The 22,898-nt window shown below is 40.9% G+C and overlaps 1 protein-coding gene across 4 annotated transcripts in view; it reads right to left on the reverse strand.

Moving 5' to 3' along the window:
• The window catches only part of PIGG (phosphatidylinositol glycan anchor biosynthesis class G (EMM blood group)), a 118,767-nt gene that overhangs the window by 47,379 nt on the left and 48,490 nt on the right, over positions 1–22,898 (reverse strand). For 2 of the 4 annotated variants that reach the window (XM_089488680.1, XM_089488679.1), the window contains exons 12-13: positions 20,059–20,222; positions 1,748–5,655 (exon numbers count right to left, since the gene is read on the reverse strand). In XM_089488680.1, coding sequence (XP_089344806.1) covers positions 5,430–5,655; positions 20,059–20,222 — 390 coding nt within the window. In that variant the 3' untranslated portion in view covers positions 1,748–5,429. Of the gene's footprint in view, positions 1–1,747; positions 5,656–20,058; positions 20,223–22,898 lie in introns of those variants that run through there. The other 2 variants (XM_089488678.1, XM_089488677.1) reach the window with 1 other exon arrangement.

The following is a 22,898-nucleotide window of genomic DNA, read 5'->3' on the forward strand; positions in this document are numbered from 1 at the left end:
AAACTCTGCCTGTTAACACATATGGAGAATGCCTGTGGAATGGAGTCTCCTACTAGCTCCACTGATAGAGCTGCTATGGATGTACACCATTTAATCCAGGACACTGTGTAGCTACTGTGAGCTTTTCTTCTTCAGAGATTGTCTGTGATCAGAAGAAAAGATGTAAGCAGTGGGAAACCTTAGGAGAGTTGCAAATGGATAACATGTGAAACTCTTGTAAGATGTCATGTTTCCAGATTCATGTGGAAGCACCCCTTATCATAAGCAATTCCCTTTAAAACATCAAAAGGAGCCATCAATTCCAAATGCCTAGCACTCTGAAAAACCAGAAGCAGGTTAAGTTAAAAGGACATCATCAAGGGTGAAAAAAGGCCAATTTAAGACCAAGGATGTCAACTCAAGTTCACAATTTTGTAAATCATGTCTTTCCTGAACAGGTATGCATAGCAACAGGTTGCTGTAATAATTAAAACACACTGATTTGCAAGTGAATAGACGTTGACATATTTAATGGCATAATCCTACTCCAATGGACCTACAGGGCCTACCTTTGGCACTACAAATTTTGTACACATTTAAAGACAGAAATTAAGAAATATTAGTCTCTGCACACATCCAAGGATAGTGCACCAGCTTCTAAAACTACAGCGTCTGCCCACTGCTTCCATTATACATGTGTGTGTGAAGGGAGGAGTATTTTATGTGTGTGTGTGTGTGTACACACACACACACACACACACACACACACACACACACACAGAGAGAGAGAGAGAGAGAGAGAGAGAGAGAGAGAGAGAGAGTTGATTTGAGTATTAGGTAGGACACCAGGGTTTGAATCCCCACTCAGCCACAGATACCCACCAGATGAACTTGGGCAAGCCTCAGAGGAAAGAAACTGAAAAACTCTCATTGAACAAATCTTGGCAAGAAAACCCTACAACAGGATTGCTTTAAAGTCACCTTAAGTCAGAAATGACTTGAAGGAACACAACAACAACAACAACAACAATGCATGCTCATGAATGTATTCCAGGATTATGTGGATAAACGCAAAAGTTATTTACAAGTGGCATGACTAAATGCTCCTTTACAATCTATGTTCTTCTTAAAATAAGGCTCAAATAATCATTTGCTTGAAGATAGTTAATTCCTAAACTTTATGCTGGGGCACACTAGAATACTGCAATAAATAAACTGAAAAAACAACGCTTAAGTTCCTGAGGGCCTAGGATAACCTACCTGATGTGTTTCTGAGCACAGGCTTGCAGCCAAAGGAAAGCACTCAGACGTCTGAATGAGCTTGGAGGTAGTAACAGGGGAATAACAAGGGCACAAGGAAGTTGCATTTCAAAACTAAGAAACACCAAGAGTGGATGGTATTATGGAGAGGGGAATATGACAAGCAACAGCTTCCCTTTATGCTTAGAGAACATATTCAGAGACATTCTGACTGGAGTTTCATGGCATTCTCTTACCAATCCTAAGGATTATTTTCTCTTCCACTATACGATTGAATAACTTAACAAGTAACTCTGTAAATGATGAAATGATACTTAATTCATAGCTTTGTTAATCTGAAAAATCAGTAGGCAAAGGGATCTTGTAGCAAGCACCTTTGACACTAACTGAAAGAAAGAAGCTGGTAGTGTGAGCTTTTGTAGACTTGAACCTACTTCCTCATCGGAGGAATGGGCTCAAGACTACAAAAGCTCACACTACCAGCTTTTTTCTTTCAGCTAATCTCCAAGATGCTACAAGATCCCTTTGCTTACTGAAATACCATATATACTAGACTATAAGTCAACCTCATGAATAAGACAAGGGCAGGTTTTGGGGCCAAAATTAGGGATTTTGACATGACTCATGGATAAGTTGAGGATAAAACTTAGGGGCATATAACAAAGTATCTGAAGCAAAGGAAAACAATGCCAAATAATTTACAAAATTTTGGCAGGTATAAATGTGTTCACACTAAAAGCTGGATAGATGAGAGTAGAGCTGGTGGTCAGTGCTCCCAGGACATATTATGCACTTGACTTTCACCAGGGGTTGGTTCCTCTTTAAAATAAGAGTTAAAGTATTTACATTGACACATGGATATGTTGACTCAGTTTTGTGGGGTTCAATTTTTTAAATATATTTCTAACTTATACATGAATATATTTAGTAATAATTACTTTTAAAAACTGCACCAAGGGAAAGGAATTGAATACTTTTTAAAAGTTACTTTCCAAGTTCTGCACTCTTGAGCTCTTCTACTTAATTCCAAAGGTTACCAACAGCAGCACCACTATCACTGTCACCACAATCCATGGCATGGATGTGACCCATCCTCTCAACTGTTCATCAAATGCTACTCCCTGTCATGGGGAGCCATTTAAATGGAATTTAAAGTTGGGCTTTTTCCAGCTGCCACTACTCATACTCAGCAAGACCACTTGGGGGCAGGAGGTGGAAGTTGTTGGCCCTGGGAAGGCATACAGCAGGTGCCTGAGGACACAATGCCCCTGTGCCTCAACCATGGTTGGATCATTTGGTCACTTCCAGAGACAGCAGAATTTCCCGTCCTCATTGGGGTGACTTGCTGAAACTGTGCATGAGCCATTGCTCCAGCCTTGCAATGCTCTAGGCTTGTCTTCCAGAGAGGGCACATACCTGAACAACAACTCCCCTCGAACTGAGGGGGTTCATGATCTCTGCAGGCAAACAGTTTAGTTCAGAAAACACTCTCCTAGAAATAGAAGGAGCAAGTGGTTTTCCAAGCAAGGGAAACATTAACTGAGGAGGTTTGCCAGAGTGATGTTATTTGCTCAGCCACTGATTACCATTCCAACAGCTCTCAATAAAGTGTAAATAATCAAGTGTTTTTAGAACTGTGTAGCTAAAGACAATGAGATTTACAGCTGCATATGTTACAGAAAAGCCATTATTAGGCCTTTCGTATTCTTTGTTTGTACCACTGTGGAGATTAATAAAGGAACCTTGTAAATCATCATCGCTCACAGCATTTCCCTTCCACTTCCACACAAGAAGAGCACATCAGAACCCCAAGAATATTCTAGGAAGGGATTCTTTGGTCATCCAGGTGTTTTGGACTTCCAGAAACCCCAGCTAGCAAAGGTAAGGGAGTTGGGAAGTAGCAATCCCAAACATCTGGTGGGCCTGCTATTCCACATGCTAGCATTTCAATTTGATTTACATTTGTTCAACATAATCATACTTAAAATTATAGGGGGTGGGTTTAGACACTACCTTACAATGCAATCAATGTGATAACTATTTTGCAAGCATATACTCACAAACACACATCACAAAACACCACCAGCATGAGATAGAATATAAAGTGTAAGCCAGTGGGTTTTGTATTTAGGTATAAAGTGAGCTTTTTATGCACCCATTGGAGAATGGACTGCTGAACTGGAATAGATCAATAGAAACAGTAAATCCTGGTTCAAGCATATGATTATGTGAAGGAAAACTCAAGACCAGCTTCCATTCATACCACACTGATTTAGACTCTGAGAGGAAAGCAGCATCTGAATAGGTCTATATAGAAAAGCAAGTTCACCCTCAGAATTTTGGTTTCCATAAACAGCATATAAATATAACTTCTTTTTAAAAACATATATTTTGCATTTCTTATTTTACACAAAGCTTGTTGTCAGCTCCATATGTGCCGACATTCTCTGATAGAAAGTAACTTACATAATTACATATGTAACATTGCCATACCGGGATCCAGCTATCAAAAATAATGACATTGGTTGGTTTTAGTTCCAAAAGGTTCCATCATTGCTCAAAAGGAATTTTATACAGTTTTTCAGATATAACAGCTGTTTAAGTCTGCCAGAGCTCTTTCATATTCTTTGCTGGCTGTTTACAGAAACAAAATAACCAAAGCAAACTAAAGGAAACTCTGTAAGCTACATTCATATAGCTGCTATGTGTACATTATATTGCATTTTCATTCTCTCTCATATATATATATATATATATATATATATATATATATATATTCTCAAGTTAACAACATCTGGTCATATTATGTGGCATCATGTTCAGAGCATATCAAAAGAAACAGAAAGCAGGCAACTAGAGGAAAGGAGATGGCATCTTGAAAGATGCACTGCGCCCCACAACCTTGTAGCCTGGGGATGGGGTGGGGGTAGTGTGATTTCTGACTGCTTCTCCTCCATCTACAGTTTAGGATCTAGCTTTGGCAGACATTAGTTCCTTCCACTGAAACCAGCTCCTGGATTTTCAGAAGGGAACGCCATCATTTCTACCTCCACTCTCCTTTTTCTCAAGCTAGAAGGCATTCCCCAAAGGTATGGCTTTGCAGTGGATAATTTGGAAAGCAGAGGCATTGACTAGGAACAAAAACAGCATTCCTTACCCCACCCAGGAAAGTAGCCACTCCCATGCATTGGATTCATCAGTTCAAACAGAGCCTATAGAAATACTATTCTCTCTCACATTAAGCAAACTTACTCCAACTATGGACTTCTAATGTTGCTTTAGCATTTCATCTCTGACTTCTTTTGCCCGTTGCATAACAAAAAGCAAAGAGGGATAGTAATTCACATTTTAAAACTTTGGAGCACTGACTGCAAGCCAGCTTTCCACTCAAGTTGTCAAGGATAGAAAACTACTCTCTAAAGGAGCAACTCCCACCTAGGAAATGAGAATTGGAGACCCATCATGAAATAAAATGTCAACACACAATCCTGGTGACAGATAAAAGTCACCCTACCCTGCTATTAGAAATCTATTAACAACTCTTTGGAGACTGGATGTAGATTCTCTTTGGATACAGAAAAAATAACTCCAATATGAAGGAATTCAAAGAGTAGGAACTCCCTTGGGCTGCTCCTTTTCCAGTGTCCAAAGCTAGATCATTTGAAGACTGAAGATGCAACAGAGGTGAGATCTCAATTTCAATTAAAAGATTAGGTATAGGTTGCAATCCCTTCCAGTGCCAATTTCTTTCCGCCTACCTTAACCATTGTTAAGTATTCAGTTTGCGTATTAACTATAATTACCATGAGCCATGTTCAAACATAATCAGTTTAACCAGCTTCAGGCCCTGGTTAAGAATCCTACTTAATGAGAAAGTCAGTATTGCATTTAAGATCAATGCAAATGCAATGCTGAACTGTTGGCCATGAGATTTGGTCCTGGAAGGGACAAGGGGTGTGCAATCTATTCCCAAGTCTTTTTATTAGAGTTTGAAAGATCACCCCCATTATCTCTGTAACAGCACTTCAGGATGGACTCGTTCCAGTGTAGCTGATTTATAAAACATGCTTGCTAAAAATAGATTGATCTTTAAAGTTCACTGTGTAATCCAAAATAAAAGAATCCACAATCCACAGTAGAGATTCAGTCTCTTGCTGAAAATTATGTCAGATTGCACCTGATAGTCACTTTCAGTCTTGGACTTTGCGCAAGTGGTTCTGATCCATTGCTGTGAAGAAGGTGCACACACCGGCCGTGATGAAGACATACACCCCCTCATAGAGGAGCTTTGGTGAAAAGACACTCCAAATGAAGAGATGGTACCGCAAACCTGTGACCAAGATGATGTACACTGCAACAGGGATGGAGCGCAGCAGCGCATAACAGAAACAGCCATGGCCCATAGCCGCCGGATTCCTGGTTACAATGGTAAAAAACAAGAAGGCAAAAGAGAATCTCAGTGTGCAGTAATCTGCTTAACAACTGTGTAGAAACGTAAGTGTGTATGTGCCTGTCACCTGTCAACGTATGGCAACATCATGAATTATAGGCAAGGAATATTCAGAGGTTGTTTTGCCAGTTCCTTCCTCTGAAATACAGCCAACAGCACCTGGTACAGTATTTGTTGGTATTTTCCATCCAAGTACTAATCAGGGCTGACCCTGGTTAGCTTCCAAGATCAGAAATACTAGGGTTTTAAAAAACTGCTTTAAGAAATGAAAAAGAAGACTAAAAAAAAATCATGCAAAGACCACTTTCCAGTATTCCATCTTGCTCTTGGATAACTAAAAAATGACAACAGTGTGGAACTATGCAAAGCACATCACACTCAGTTCACAAGGTCTTCCTGTGGGTCTCCCTATGGAGTAAAACACTGAAGTCAGGCAGAGTGTGGTCAATGATTGAAATCCTGACAATGTCTAGGAAACTGCATTGCCAGGGAAGGGAAAAAAGCCCCCTCTGACCCAAATGTATCTCTTCTATGACAAGAGCTGTGACTAGAGACTGAGCTATGATTCAGGAGGTTCTCATGATGAATTTTTGCCACAAATATACTAAGTAGGTTTAGATTCAGTACTCAACCTTTAACATATGAACGTGAGCAGACTTCTTGCTGAATCAAAACAAAGGCATATCTTGCCCAGCCACCTTTGCACAGGAACCAACTATATGTTCCAGTGAGAAACCCAAATGCAGGCCATGGAGCAACAGTCACCACCCTCTCAAGGGCAACTTATATTTATGCTGCTCCTGGAAATTTTTTAAAAAGACATACATACTTAGCCGTGGTGACTAGTAGCTATTGATAGCTTGATCCTCTATCAATTTGTCTAAGGTTTGTAACAAGGATCACAAGATGAAGTGAAACACACAGAACACACAAAACTACAAACCATCATCATCCACAGATATCAATGAGAATAGCTATATGTTAGATCAAATATTACACTATAGAGCAGCTGTACTGTCATGAACTGTAGCTGAAAATGGAAACAAAAGTGTATGAAAGATCTTGTAGTAGTTTTATGAGGCAGTGGCGGGGTACAGACCGCCGATTTGCGGCGGTCTGCCGCCGCCGCCAGTAGGTCCGCGGGGGAGCCGGAGCCTTCACACGGCCCGACTCCCGCGCGGACCGAAAAAGAAGCTCCAAAATGGAGCTTCTTTTTCCGTCGCGTTTGCGACGTAGCGAGGCGCCAGGGGCGCGCTCGCTACGTCACAAGCGGCGCGACACGTCTGGACGCTGTGCGTCCAGTACGTCAAGATGGCGGCGCCCATGTGGAAGGGGCGCCGCCATCTTGTACGTATTCTATACGTACTAGGGTTAGGGGGGTGCGGAAGCACCGCCCCTTCCTAACCCTAGTACGTATAGAAGACGTACTAAATGGCGGTATGTATCCCGCCAGTGTGAATTTAGATTTTTGATTTTTTAAAATGGTGGACAAGGGAGGTGTTTTGGTCCCCATTTCCCTCCTTCACATCTTCTTTTATGTGTTCAGAACTATATTACTACTAGCATCATGTACACATGAAAGAAGATGGGAAGGAGGGAGATGGGGACCATAACACCTCACTTGCCCACTATTTTAAAAATCAAACTGGTCAAGTGTTTATCAATCATTTGTAAAGCACAAATAAGAGCCACAACATATTTGCCTTTCACATTTGACCCAAGAGGAATGCCCATCTAGAGTTACCGTCATGCCATTGGGGGTGGGAACTCAAAAGACAGTTGTTCTCCCTTTAACAATTGTTTAAATATTTAAATTTAATTTTAACATTCCTTACACTATGATAGTTAGCTCCACTATCAGTATTATTCAAAACATTTTTTCCAGAATTTTTTAATCAATTGATCAATAGACTACAGATTTGCAGTCAAGAGTAAATGCAATTTCAACACACACCTTAGTAGTCTAAACTCTTCCAGTACAAGCTCTCTCCCTTAGTCTTTCCCACTGCTACCTTAGCAGCTTACAGTAGCAAACAGGGCATTTTTAATAGGAAGAGTCAAAACATGAGTTAATCAAATCATTTGGGTGGCTCTGCAACAAGTACAAATTCTTCTCTGTTCATATTATCCTTCTGACACAATGATTGGAACTTCTCCCTTAATCTATCCCTATCTTAATCTTTCTCTAGACTTACTGTTTGTTGTTGTTGTTCTGTGCCTTCAAGTAGTTTCTGATTTATGGCAACCCTAAGGTAAACCTATAATGAAGTTTTCTTGGCAAGATTTGTTGAGAGGAGGTCTGCTCTTGCCTTCCCCTGAGGCTGAGAGCATGTGGCTTGCCTAAGGTCACCCAGAAGGTTTCATGGTTCAGATGGGAATCGAACCCTGGTCTCCAGGATCATGGTCCAACACTCAAACTACTATGCCACAAACTGGTTGTAAAATGGATTTAAAAGCTGGCTAAGTAAGCTGATCAGTTTATTATTATTATTATTATTATTATTATTATTAAAAAAAAGAAAATCATAACTGGTATCTCCAAATCCAAGTTCTACTCAAGTAGAGGAAGGCACCCAACTGGCTTCCTTTGCTCAAGACTAAAGTAGAACTGGATGCAACTAGAAGGTGATAGAGCACCACTCCAAGATTTCATACAAGATTACAATATTCTATCTGATACTCAAGGCCAAATACTATAGATATTCTACTACTTAGTTACTCTAAAAAGAGACTGTACTACTACTTCTTTTTCTTCTTCTTCTTGCCAGAAGCATCCACGGCCTATTGCATTTCATGAAAGCAGAAATCTGCTTTTAACTGCCAAAAGGTGACAGGCCCATCCTGCTTCATTAATAAAGACTAAATAGTCAAGATTGTAGTGACCTAAGCTGGCAGAAAGCCTAACCTATTTCAGCTTTGGCCATTTGGCTCCCTGCTTGCTGTTGGTCTCCTGCCAATTGGCTCTTCAAAGGTTGACAGAATACAGGCAGTTCACTCTATTTGTTCAACTTGTCAAGGGAACTCCACCCTAACCCCCTTTCCCCAAACCACAGGTTCAAGATAATAGTTTTAAAGGAACAAACAACTTCACTACAGATTCCATATACACCTCTAGAGTTCATCACTGATTTCAGCTTAAAGTGCAAAGGAGTGGCTAACTTCTTGGGTGACATTATAATTTATGCATATACCAACTAGCACAAAGGCTAGTTGCATATGTGCATGTGTGTTAGAACCTAATTACGGTAAGTAAACCAGTGAACAGAGCAGCATGTACATATAAAAGGAACCGTTAACTTCATTCATTCAGTTGTTCTCCAATCATCATTTTAGACCTGTGTTTCCTCAGTTTTGACACATGCAGAATATGTCTAAGTCTGTATTAAAACTGGTGTCACTTTTGGATGTTTTATTTATCTAAAGCATTTATTAGCCACTCCTAGATTCCCACATTTCTTACAGGAAAGAAAAGTTACAGAAAACACTGTGATAAAGTAAATCAATGTTTCTTGCATGTTGTATTTTACAAGGCCTTCCTTCTCTCCATTATTAACCTGCTGATAAACCAGAATCAGCTAAAAAAGCTTTCATGTGCTAGTGTGCGTGAAGAGCATTAACACTATGATTGAAAAAAATCTTATGATTCTCTGATGACTGTTATGGGACTGTGACAACATGCAGTTTCTGCATCCTGGGAGAACATATTTATGCTTTGCAAGGAGAGGTGCGGCTGTGTACTGCACAAAAACCACCTTATTAAGTTCAATAAAGGATTGGGGAAGGGCGCGATGTGCTGCAGGCTTTGTAATACAAAATGGCATCAGACATGCACAGACAATCTCTCAGATTCACAGTAGGTGCCTGATAGGTCTGCAGAGATGAAATAACCAAGTGTTTGGTAAACTAAATGATGCAGCGCTGAATATACTAGCCACTGGATTTAATGAGAAGCATACAAGCAGAGGAAAATTTTCTGTAGGTCTAAAAATAGTGCTTTTTTTTTAAATGCAATGAAGAATCCAGCCCTATTTTCAATCAGAGTCATAAAGTGTCACTGTAATCTGGAGTTTAAGGCTGGAATGTATTCCCTTACTCTCAGAAATAGAGAATCAAGCAAAGTGGGCCCTTGGTACCCACTGGGGATTGGTTCCAGGTCCCCCTGTGGATACAAAAAACTATAGATGCTAAGTCTCTTTATATATAAACTAAAATGATGTCTCTTATATAAAATGGCAAAATCAAGGTTTGATTTTTGGGAGAAAAAAATGAGTATTTTCAAGCTGTGGATGTATGAATCTGTGGATGCCAAATCTTGATATAGGAGACCAACTATGGTTACATATAGGGTCTTCCCAACTCATGATCAAATATGACAAAGATCCTAAGCTACTGCACTCTGACCTTCAGGTTCAACTTTTCTATCTCCCACAAAAGTCATGAAGGCCACCCAGATACATGATCTGCAAAACAGAGAACCTAACAGATTATATAGTTTTTTTGTAGTTTTTCGGGCTATGAGTCCATGTTCTAGAAGAGTTTATTCCTGATGTTTCGCCAGCAGCAGTGGCAGGCATCTTCAGAGACATAGCTGCTAGTGAAACGTCAGCAATAAACTCTTCTAGAACATGGCCTCACAGTCTGAAAAACCCACAAAAAACTATGGATGCCAGCAGTGAAAGCCTTTGACTTCACACCTAACAGATTATTTTAGGTATCATTGCGACAATCTGGATCCATTTAGTAATTAATAATTATCATTACACATTCTTATCTGTATTGTAAATATCACAAACATACTAAAGATAATCTCACACCTTTCAGTACAATATTATATTTAGGATATTGTATTTCAGGGGGAACAGCTGTGTTAGCCTGCAACAACGAAGAGAAAAATGAAGGGTCATATAGCATCTTAAGGATGGTGGGTTTTTTTGGCATAAGCCTTTGTGCGCTACAGCCATCAGGAGCAGATGCAATCTACAGAAACCTGTGCTAAAAATCTATGCATCATTTTATTTATAAAACTTTTATTTATAAAAACTGGGAAGATAGTGCTGGAGTGTTGTGACTTCCTGTAGCTCTGGCTATTCTGTGATCCTCTGGCATACATAATACAATATTATGACTGCTTCAAGAAAGAAAGAAGCAGACAAAGATATGCACTTGCTCTTTCGATCTGAGAATGTATGTTTCCCTCCCCAGCATTCAATAATGCAGCAAGTGGTGCCAGTGACAGGGCTCTAAGGGGTTTGTCTTGCCTGTCTACCTCTATACTTCTTAGTGGAGTTACTTTCAGGCAAATTGTGTCAGAATCATTGCTTACTGTATATACTCATGTATTAGTCTAGAAATTTTAGTCAAAAAATTGACTCCAAAAACCTCAGTCGACTTATCCACGGGTCACTGTAAATACTATTTTTAACTCTTATTAAAAAGGAAACCATCCCCTGATTAAAGGCAAGAGTGCATTTAGGTCCTTTGTTGCATGAACCTACGTTTTACCCTCGATTTATCCAAGGGTCATGTCAAAATCCATAATTTTACCCCCAAAACCTGCAGTCGACTTATACATGAGGTCGACTTATAGTCGAGTATATATGGTAAAAGCCAGTGTGGTGTAATGGTTTGAGCACTGTACTATGACTCTGGTGACCAGGGTTCAAATCCTGACTTGGCAGTGGAAATCCACTGGATGACCTCAGGCAACTCATACTCTTTCAGCCTCAGAGGAAGGTACTGGCAAACCCCCTCTGAAGAAATCTTGCCAAGAAAACCATGTGATAGGGTTGCTTTAGGATTGCCATGAGTCAGAAACTATGTGAAGGCATACAACAACAACAGCCACCTAACTTTATGAGCATTTTCCATGAGGAATTTCAACTGAACTCAGTTGGGACAAATGCAATTTGTTTCCCAGACCAAAAATTAATTGCAATTTTAGGAAACTGAAAGCAGAGGAATGGGACAGGAAGCAGTCATTCAAGAAAGAGATGGAAATTTTTGACTGTTTCTAATATGAACCTCACTGATCCTGCATCTGCAGAATCCATGCACAGAAGTTTGCCCCATCTTGCCTATGGCCTTAGAGGACTTTCCCTGGGAGTGAAGGGAAGGACCATTAGCCAACCATGTTCTGCCCAGCCACTGCCAAACTAATGGATGCAGAGGAACAATGGGAGGGAAAGATATTACAGCCCAACACTGCACATAATAAGTGGTTTTCTCTTCCTTGTGGATAAGGTAAAAGGCTTGGTTGCCACTTCAGTGCCTCTCTGCCCTTAGTAAGCCATAGGCTCTGACTACCACTGGTGACATTTATGCAGTTGTAAAGAACATTGAAAAATATGTTGAATTGGCATCTTTTGAATAAAGAGGTGCTTTATACATATTAAATGTGAATAACTAAATGTCTAGTAAGGCCATTTGTTACTCTAAGCCTTGTACTAGGTCAAATGACAGTGCACAGTAACATCCATTAAACATATTGTTGGTATTAAAATTCCATGTTAGTGCTTTTTCATCTGTTCTTAGGCTGAGCTGGATATGAAAGAGAAGATTCAAAAACAGAATGCTAAACAGGGAAATTACTTTGGAGTCTTATTTATCAAAAGAGATATGGCATGCCAGCCTTATATCAGAAAACAGACACTCTTTCTCCAGGAGTACAAAAAAGGCACCCATTAATACCTGTTGATAAAGATATGAAAATAAGCAAGTGACCAGACCCTGAATTAACAATGTTTAGTTAAAAGCTTGGCTTCCACCTTCCTCATTAACACAGTTGGGATTTCAAACAAACCCTGGGGAGCCAAAGCAAAAATTTTAAGAACACTTAGAGTGGCAGATATAAAACCGTCACTTTGCTTCCAGCATTTAATCAAAATCCCAGCTGTGATACTCAGGAAGCAAGGAACCAAAATGCCTAACTTGACAATGTTAAGCCTCTCCCTGGTTATTAACCTATTTTCATGTAATTTAATACAGAATCAACATCCTGCTTGTTTGCAACGCGTGACTGCCTTTAAATTTTGTATTTCTCTTTCACATGTACATATGTGTATTCACGCATACACATGTGCACACACAGCTCAATGTCTCTCATGAATTGGCAATCAGGTATTTCCATTTTTAAAAATAAACAATAATTTACAATTTTGTGTTAATTTTACAGCCACTGCAAGAACTGAACCGGCTACTTTTATACAAATTTGAGGAAGGGCCTTCAACAATATCCTTCTTAAAACGGAATGAAACTTTCCTATGTTGAAATTAAGTTATGTGGTGATATTTCAACAAGCAGAAGGAACACTTGCACCATTAAATGGAAAGCTCTTCTTTAGTAACCTGAACAATATTTGCAGCTGAACAGATCGGGAGTTTAATCAGGTGGTTCAAGCAGGAAATTTGCCATTCTGACATAAAGCAATTAATATTTTGCTGTATTCCTGGGTGATTGCTCTGAATTGTAGGCTTGAAAAAAGAAGTATTCGTACAGTGGTACCTCGGGATACGAAATACCCAGGTTACGAAATTTTCAGGATACGAAAAAAACCCATAGGAAATTATTGTTCCGGGTTGCGAAAGTTTTTTCGGGTTACGAAAAAACTTTTGGTGCTTTTCTGCGCGATTTCACACGGAATCGCGGCTTTTCCCCATTAGCGGCTATGGCGATTCGGCTTGCGAAGGCTTTTCGGGTTACGAACGGCGCCCCGGAACGAATTAATTTCGTAACCCGGGGCACCACTGTATTTTTAAATAAAGAGGGTTAAAGCCAATTAGTAGTCACAAGTTGGGACTAGCAACTGCATTTAAAATTCAAATCAAACACTAAGTTTTTCTTTTTTTTTTCATGACTTTCAGTTTTTATTTGGTCAAAGCATTCCTTACCACCAGATTTGCTGGTGGGGGCTTATAATGGGGTTCTTACATCCTTCTTAGTTAATGGGGAGTAGGTATAAAATCCATACTGGAAACCCAAGTTGCCACATATCTACTGTTGGTGGTCTTAGGATCAATCCAAAGCCACTCTGAGTTTCTGGAGGTAACACAGGAGATTATCGCACTGCGTTCTGAGAACGTTCCTATCATCACGTGATAAGAACGTTCCTGGAACAGATATTACTGCATTAGTAAACTAGAACGTGATCAAAACGTGATCAGAACTGCATTTTACCACACAGCGATTCCTGAAACCGTTCCGAGAACATATTCCACCAAGGCCGCCTCCGTCTCCTGATTGGCTGAAAGAATGACAGGCAGGGAGGCAGTGAAGCAGGCAGGCGAGCGACTGCAGTGAGGGAAGGGGTGTGTGTGAGAGAGAGAGGGGGGAAAGGAGGAGGGAGGGAAGGGAGGGAAGAAGGAGGGATCGGGAGGAAGGCAGGGAGAAAGAGAAATGAGGAGAGATGAGCCTTGCAAGTTACATCCCAAACCTCCTTTGCAAGGCTGGGAAGAAGGAGGAGCTCCATGCAGGTCTCTTCAAGCTGAAGGAAAGCAAGTTGCCAGGGAGGGGACTGGGCCAAGGGCAGAGCCCCGGCAGCCATAGCAGCTCTTTAAACCGGTTAGAAAAGAAGCTCTTTAAACCGGTTAGAAAAGAAGAGTCCTCTGCTGTCATCCCAATTCCCCATTTTGGCTGCTTGTCAGCCTTTTGCCTCCTGTGTGTGTGCGCATGTAATGTGTGCCTTCATAGAATCATAGAATCATAGAGTTGGAAGAGACCACAAGGGCCATCCAGTCCAACCCCATTCTGCCATGCAGGAAATCACAATCAAAGCATCCCCAACAGATGGCCATCCAGCCTCTGCTTAAAGACCTCCAAGGAAGGAGACTCCACTACACTCTGAGGAAAGAGTGTGTTCCACTGTCAAACAGCCCTTACTCTCAGGAAGTTCCTCCTAATATTGAAGTGGGATCTCTTTTCCTGGAGCTTGCATCCATTGCTCCGGGTCCTAGTCTCTGGAGCAGCAGAAAACAAGCTTGCTCCCTCATCAATGTGACATCCCTTCAAATATTTAAACAGGGCTATCATATCACCTCTTAATCTTCTCTTCTCCAGGCTAAACATCCCCAGCTCCCTAAGTCGTTCCTTGTAGGGCATGGTTTCCAGACCTTTCACCATTTTAGTCGCCCTCCTTTGGACACGCTCCTTTTTGAATTGTGGTGCCCAGAACTGGACACAATATTCCAGGTGGGGCCTGTGAGCTTCCCTCCCTGCTTTAATTCTTGTCTGGCTCTTTGCTATGGAATTCTGGGAGTTGTTTGCTTGCTTTTGTGTGTTGCTCCAAACAGAGGAGCTTTTGTGGGTTCCTTCCTGGAGGGAAGGAGGAGAAGGTCCTGGGCATCCGTGCCATCCTTGCCTCCTGCAGGCTGCCAGCACAGGAGCCCCGCTGGACATGACACTAGAGGCCCCCGCAGAAGCAGCCAGACCCTCTCCCTCTTGCTCTCTGCTCTGGCCCCCCTGTTTCCCTCTCTCTTTCTCTCTCTTTCCCTTCTTTCCTCTTCTCTCACTTGTCCCAACTTTCCTCCCTTCCCTCCCTCCTTCTTTCCCCCCTCACACACACACCCCTTCCCTCACTGGAGTCGCTCGCCTGCCTGCCTCCCTCCCTGCCTGTCATTCTTTCAGCCAATCAGGAGACGGAGGAATGAGAGAACGGATTTGAGAACACATAAGAATATCGCACACACTTCTGTTGGAACGTTCTCATCCCGTTTCAGCTCTCTGGGAACACATTCATATCTGTACCCTCCTGGAACACATTTGGAACACATTTAAGCGTTCTGAGAACCCGATTGGAACACATACGTGCGGTATACTCAAATGCGTTCCGTTCTCATCACGTGATGAGAACGGTCTCAGAACGCAGTGCGATAATCTCCACTGTTTCAATATCAGGAAGGAAAATTTTTTGAAAGATCTGCTGCAAATACTGTGATCACTGATACCGATGAAGATTATATTGCTTTATAGTCTCCATACGAGAGCCAGTGTGGTGTATTCATTCATTCGTTCGTTCGTTCGTTCGTTCAATTTCATTTCATTTCATTTCTATACCATCTTTCTCCCAGAAAGGGACCCAAAAAATTAAATTTATTTAGCTAAAAATGGCATAAAATAACACAAAACATACAAAAGTTTTTAAAAATCTATCTAAAGCACACAAATTGTATAAAAGCCACCCTGATACTACAATATATTAAAGGCCTGCTTGAATAAAAATGTATTTTCCTCCCGGCGAAGGTCATTCCAGAGATGGGAACAGCCACTGAAAAGGCTCTTTCATCAATCAAGGGAACAAAAGAAAGCCTTACCCTGAAGATATTAGGGCCCTTGCAGGCTTGTATTGGGAGATATGCTCTTTCAGATAGTCTGGACCTGAGCTGTGTAGGGCTTTATAGGTCATGGACAGCACTTTGAACTCTGGAGACCAGGGTTTGATTCCCCACTCAGCCACAGAAACCCATTGGTTGACTTTGGGCATGGCACACACTCTCAACCCCAGAAAATCCAAGGACAAGTTTGCCTTAGGATTGCCATAAATCAGAAATGTATTCCCAAGAAGAACTCTCTTATGGCTTTAATATGCAGACAGGTTCACAAAGTGAAAGGCAGTCCACTGCGTCAGGGGACCAGGCCCCAAGCCACATAGGGCTTAAAGGCTGGAATCAACGCTCTGAATTGGGCTTCAAAAGCAACTGACATGTCTGCAACTGGCAGACATGGACTGATGGAGTGGTGGGAGCCAGGAGTTGAGACAATGGCTGGCAGCTGTAACTCCCCTACTCCTCAACCAAGAAACTGATAGAGAAAAAAATGCCTGAAGAATTGTAGGCATTTCTGTCATACTGCATGAATTGTAAAGGTACCCTGGTACACAGCCAAAACTCCTTTGAGAACTGTGGAGGCAGCAAACTGCCTTTCATTACTGATCCTCCCACAGTGAGAAACCCTGGCAAGCTTTCAAATATCAACAAGAGTAGCCTGGAACATAGTTAATACCAGAGTTTGGAAATTTTCCACTTGCTGGAATTCTGTAGTCAGCATGGCTACTCATAATAAAGGCTGGGAGATTCTGGGAGCTGTAGTCCCAAAGGGTATCCTTTCTAAGCTCTGGTTAATGTATCACTGTCTGTCCAGCCATCTTGGTTGCATGTATAAAAACTGTATAACAAAATCAAACATTTCTTCACATAAATTTCTCAAGTACAACTACAGCCAACAACTACACACACACAAAAAAAAGGCTGCTTAGGTTAAGTATAAAAACAGATTTAAGTTTACAAAGCTATCTATTTCACATCTTTTGCAAAAAAGAAGAAAAGAGTGAGCGAGCGAGAGAGAATCTTCCAGGAAGAGTTCAACTGGACTTATTCAGCTTGTAATTCTAAAGCAGCAGAATTGCCTCTGTGTGAACTTGGAAAAGTTACTCAGCTAGGGCAAATAAGTGCTTTCTTTTCTTGGGATAAATAGAAATAGAATGAGATACTTAAAATAATAAGTAATTAAAGATAAATGCTTGTAATTTTGGAAGTCAGGTAACAATTTGGATGTAAATCGATAAGTAATCTTTTGTGTTATTTGATGTATTGTTATATATTGTTACATACTATATGTTATACGTTTTGTATGTTTTATTATAGTAAATAGAAAAGAAAAGTTACTTAGCTGGACTACAGTTCCTAGAATCTCGTACCTAGCTGCAATTCTCAAATGCGAAATGCTCCTCCTGAAATACGTTTGACCCAACTCATGCAGAGAATGAAGTGTCAGAGGAAACTCCATCTCAGAGGACAGAAGACTTGGGCTTGATTTTCCTTGCAAGGTATCTGAATTGTAGCAATGATGCTACAAACAGGATTTGTAGCTCTTCCACATCTTTTTTTAAATTATATCCACACTGAAAATTGCTATATTGGGGGAAATATTGTCACGCAGTATTCTTCCATTTTATTTTATTTTTGTTAGTCACATGAACTGCCAGCTACAATCTGTAGGGTTACAACCTATACACAGCTTTATTACCTCAGTGAGAATTAGCCTTAAAATGCAAGGCTGATTTCCAAAGTAAAAGCTTCAAGAAAGTAATCAATCCTTGCTACTGCCTCATAAAACTACTTTCACTCATAAAATGAGAAATCTGAAACAATAAAACATTTTTTTAAACCGCTCCTGCCTTTAGGTCTCTAAGAAGACTGGTCTTTCTCAGCCAGGATGGCTGGCTGGTGGTTATAGGAAATAGAAGACATAGCAGAGTGAGCTTCTTGTTAAAGTAAGTGACATGGGACATTCAACTTTCTGGGTTTTGTTAGAAGAGCAGCTTCCATCAGCACAAGCTGGCATAGCAACCTCTATTTTAAGTACAAGATCAGGGCTGCCCAACAAGGCTCAGGGCTAGGGTGTGCATGGATCCACTTACCAGACCTTTAGGGGGTCCCTACCTATATATCTCTTTGCCAGCTCAAATAACAGCTTAGTTTCCTAAATTCAAATTCCCAAGTGGTTAAAAAAGGAGGTCCCCTCCCAACAGCTCCTTCTCTATTTCTTCTATATCCAAAGTGTAAGGGAATAGATGACAGCCAGTGTGGTGTAGTGGTTTGAGCACTGGGCTACAGTTCTGGAAACTAGCTTTCAAATCCCCACTCAACCATGGAAACTCACTAGATGACTTTGGGCAAGTCACATTCTCTCAGAGAAAGGCAATGGCAACTCTTCTGAACAAATCTTATCACGAAAACCCCACGACAGGGTCACCTTAGGGCTGGTGTAAGTCGGAAAAGAAGGCACACAGCAAGCTTATAGATAAGGAAATTCTCTCTACCACAGTACCTCCCTGCACTGCTTGAGGAAAAAGAATTACTTGCCCTAAACACCAAGCTAGCACTGCTGAAAGGCTTTAGACTTGCCCAATTTAAACTGGGCAAAAGCTCAGATAATGGGACAAGTGGGAATAAACAACAGGTAGCTAAGAAATGGAATAAGAAAGTGAACATGAAAAAAGGATTCTTCTCTTTGTCTTTGTCCTCCCATAACCCCACTTATACTATCATGTTACCAGTGGTGCAGCTTTGCAATAGCATTTGTGACTAGTCAACTGGTGTTCATCCACCTACCCTATCCTTTGCTTTCATGAAACAATTCACCTTCATCTTTAAGTCACCCATTTCACTTAACACCAAGCTAAACATTAAAGGAAAACATAGAAGTGGGAAACTTCAGGACCATAAGCTAGAACAGGATGGTGCTTGTATTTTAAAGGACTAATCCCACATTCCCTTTCATTATCCCAGCCTTTTTCTTCCATTTGGTAGTAAACAAGGCAGGGAGGATTAAGCCATATTTGACTTCACCTGCAGCACACTTTGTTTACCTGCACACATGATGGGTTCCTCTGAGAGCAATCTTAGCCCTATTCAAGCATTACTTTTTGAAAGAGCACAGAGGCAAACATGCACTCCAGCCTGCTCCTCCACACTGCTGGCCTCCCTCATAGTGCTAGGGAATGTCTGCCAATGTGCTGTAACTGTATTTGAATAATCAAGGTTACAAAGATCCCTGTGACTGGGAACCCCTATGAGTCAGGGCTAACAACCACACAGACTTTATAATGATGTTATCTTCAGCATAGTTACAGGATCTTTGCAGACCTTCCCTGTCACACAAGGAGGCTGGGAATAGGGAGGGCTGGTTCTCTCCCTGAACTTATAAAAATATATTGTCTGAACAGGATCCATGTATAAGCCTAATTTCCTCTAGAGGACTGCACATCTCTGAGGGGGAAAGATTCCCATTCCTGGTGCAACTCCTCTGTAAAACTGATATGGAGTCTTGGAGAAGTATCAGTAAGGAGGTTTCAGCAAGAATACAGGATTACCTCTTCCCTGAACAAACCACTCTCTTCTTTGCAAATTCTACAACTCTGCCCCTGCCCAGGTAACCAGCAATCTTTAAGTCTTTCTTTCTCCAAACCTTAAAAATAAGGAGACAACTGTCCTGTTCATCTGCTCATCCTCACCTGTAAATTATTCAGTTTCTCTGCCAAACCAAGAGAGAGACCACACACTTCCAAAACCTGGGATTTGTATTTTGATGAGGTATTTTGAATTCTTTGTCAGAGAACTGTAGTACTGTAGTTCAGGGTGGTGTTTTAGGGAATTCTAAGACCCTCACCAAACTACAGACCCCAGGATTCTGGGACAGAACCATGACAGTTAAAATGGTATCATGCTGTGTGTGCAGTATAGACACACACCCTGTCTATTTTGTTCCTGAGTTTGCTAGTTCACTGGAACATGGGCTACAATGGTTAAAATTCAAGGGATATGATGTTAAATATTCAGGACTATTCATAAGTCATAATCAGTTTAGAAAGTATTACCTGTGAACTTCAGAACTCAAATAGCACAGCAAATGAATTGCCCACAGCAAAGGTCCTGAATATGTTGCAAATCCTGTTAGGAAGATTGCTGGGATTTCTACGTAGTTGTCTAGCCCAACAAAACCAGCTGAAACATCCACGGAAGCAATGCTATTTGAATTACCCTGGAAAGGAAAAATTGAATAATAAATATACAGTCTAGCAATAGCACGTACATTTCTATATTACTTACCGATGTAGTAAGCAGTTTACAACGTGTAAGCTAATTGCCCCCAACAAGCTGAGTACTCATTTTAGCAACCTATGGAAGGATGCCAGGCTGAGTCAACCTGGAGCCCCTGGCTGGCATTGAACTCACAACCTTATGGTTTGTGAGTGGCTGCAGTACATGAATTTAACCACTGCACCACCAGGGCAATACACTGGAGTGACACCAGCATGCCTGGCAAAGGTCTCCGTCATTATTTACCAGTTGGAACAGGCAACTAATACCCTGAGGATTTAATCAGATCCATCCTAAATAATTTTCCATTACTATCCACTGCAGACATTCTCTTAAGTGGGAAAAAGCCTGTTTAACTCTCTGAGCTTTAGCATGATGGTCATATGAGATATGACATCAAGAGATCCGATAGAAGGGGAAAGTATACCTGCAAGAGGCAGGAGAGAAGAAAGGATGACTGATTAGCACCACAACACTGTAAGAGATAAACTATAACTCTTTATCACAGTCTTCTCAATCTAATCCCAGCCCCACTCCCCTTTACCTGGAGGGCAAAAGCTGTTTCCAATTTCCCCTAAATGTACATCTACTTTAGAGTTCTATAATTTTTTTGTTGTTATGCTCCTTACACCTTCTTTCCGTGGCTCACAAATGAAAATGAATGGCTAAGAACACAGCATGCAACTCAAATAAAGCCCCTATTGGTATTGTTGGGGACTATGGAGTGACAAAAGGCAGTAGTGGGAGGAAAGCACAAATTCCTGAGTCCTCTCAGCTCTTAGCTAAATTCAGAATATATTCCAGATGGAAAACTAGTTGTCAACAAAGGTGGCAAACAGTATTACAGTGGGCCCTTAATATCTGTTGGAGTTTGGTTCCAGGCCCCTTCCCACCGTAGATACCAAAATCCATGGATGCTCAAAATGGCAAAGTTTATTGTATGGTGTGGTAAATTGGGGTCGCCATAAGTCAGAAATGACTTGAAGCCACACAACAAGAACAAAGTAAAGGAGGGGGGGGGAGATATTTTCAAGCAATGGATCATTGAATCCTTGGATGCAGAATCTATTCACAGGGAGGGTCGACTGTACCTTCTTCTGCTTTTTTAAAAAGGTATGCATCTTTTTAAAAACATGGTACTAAACACAAACAGCTGTTTTATTTTATTTTTCATTTTTCTTTATATAAATATTTAAAACATTCCTCACTTGAAGTAAAGCTGCTTTCTGCTCCTCATCTGATATTGTGATTCAGAAGTGGGAATACCTTGAGGTACAATGTACTGCACTGATATTACATTTTAAATATTAAAGCTATGCCACATGAATTCCATTTCCAGAAGCATGTCACCTTCACAAAAGGTGCCATCCTATAAACTCTACATACAAATCCACCATATACAAATCTGACCTCAAGAGAAGACAAAACACCAAGAGGAAAGGATTATATAGAAACTCTTACAACATCTTTCTGCTCCAACAACAGGTCTTACAGTGGAGACAAATGATTTCTTTTGTTCGTCATAAATTTTTGAACACGCATTAGAAATAAAATGAACAGAACAGTAATCTTTAATGATGTCTAGGTTCTACAGCAAGAAGAAGACTGGGCAAAAGAAACACTTACTACATTGCACAGTAGCAACACTCAGCATCTGTCACGTTCCTTTAAGAGCTGTATTACCCAAATGCCATGGTCCCAGGAGGGCACCCACAATTAATATTCAATGGGGGGATTTTGTTAGCTCAATGAAAAGCAGCAAGAGGACTTGGATCGGTTAAAACAGGGATCTAGCCTGTGTAAACCAGATCCAAAAACTGAACTCCAGGGTGCAAGGTTCAAATTAATTTTATTTATTAATCAGAAGGTGGTCACCATCCGTTCACACAAAGACACTCTCTCATGCACACATCCAAGAAGTAATGACATAGAAGATGGTAACAGATACTGAATTTGAAGGCATGCAGAGGGCAATACTATAACAATTCCAGAAGTGGAGGATATCATGAAGTGGAGTGGCCAGCAAGCTGAGACGTCAAGCAACATATAGACAAAAAGGGTCTCTGACTTCAAGCAAGATCAAATTGAAAGAGTCCAAGTAGGCATATTTATACTGTAAAATCTATCCTGGGGCAGAATTTGGTATCAGAGTGGTTTTTCCCCGGAGAGAAGAATGGGAAGGAAAGTTGGGAATCGACACAAATCTCCCTGGACAAAGCAAAATTCTCCCACTTGTAAACACAAGATATAGCATCCCTAATTGCTCCCATCAGCAAAAGAATTGTGTAGATTTTGATCCTGTTAAGTCTCTCCGTGGCTACATGCTCTTCTGCTTCCCCATGCTGAGCCCCTGGATCCCCAAATATGGTTCTGGATCTTCCTATATGGTATAACTGTTTTCCTGTACCGGGGATATCCTCGTTTCTACATGCCTTAGACAGTGTTTTTTATATTAACCTGGTATCAGAAAAGGTGGGGGGAGGGATAAAAGGAGGATGGATCTTGGAGTAACAGTTGGCTTGGAAACCACTCCATTGGGTATTGTTTCTGTGCAGGGAGGCATGACAGCCAATGTCTGGCATCTGTATGTGCAAATATATCCCACACAGAGCACAGA

This window comes from Sceloporus occidentalis, unplaced genomic scaffold, assembly GCF_023333645.1.
Source record: "Sceloporus occidentalis isolate IW3139 unplaced genomic scaffold, rSceOcc1.0.p SCAF_1, whole genome shotgun sequence".
Taxonomy (NCBI): Eukaryota; Metazoa; Chordata; class Lepidosauria; order Squamata; family Phrynosomatidae; genus Sceloporus; species Sceloporus occidentalis.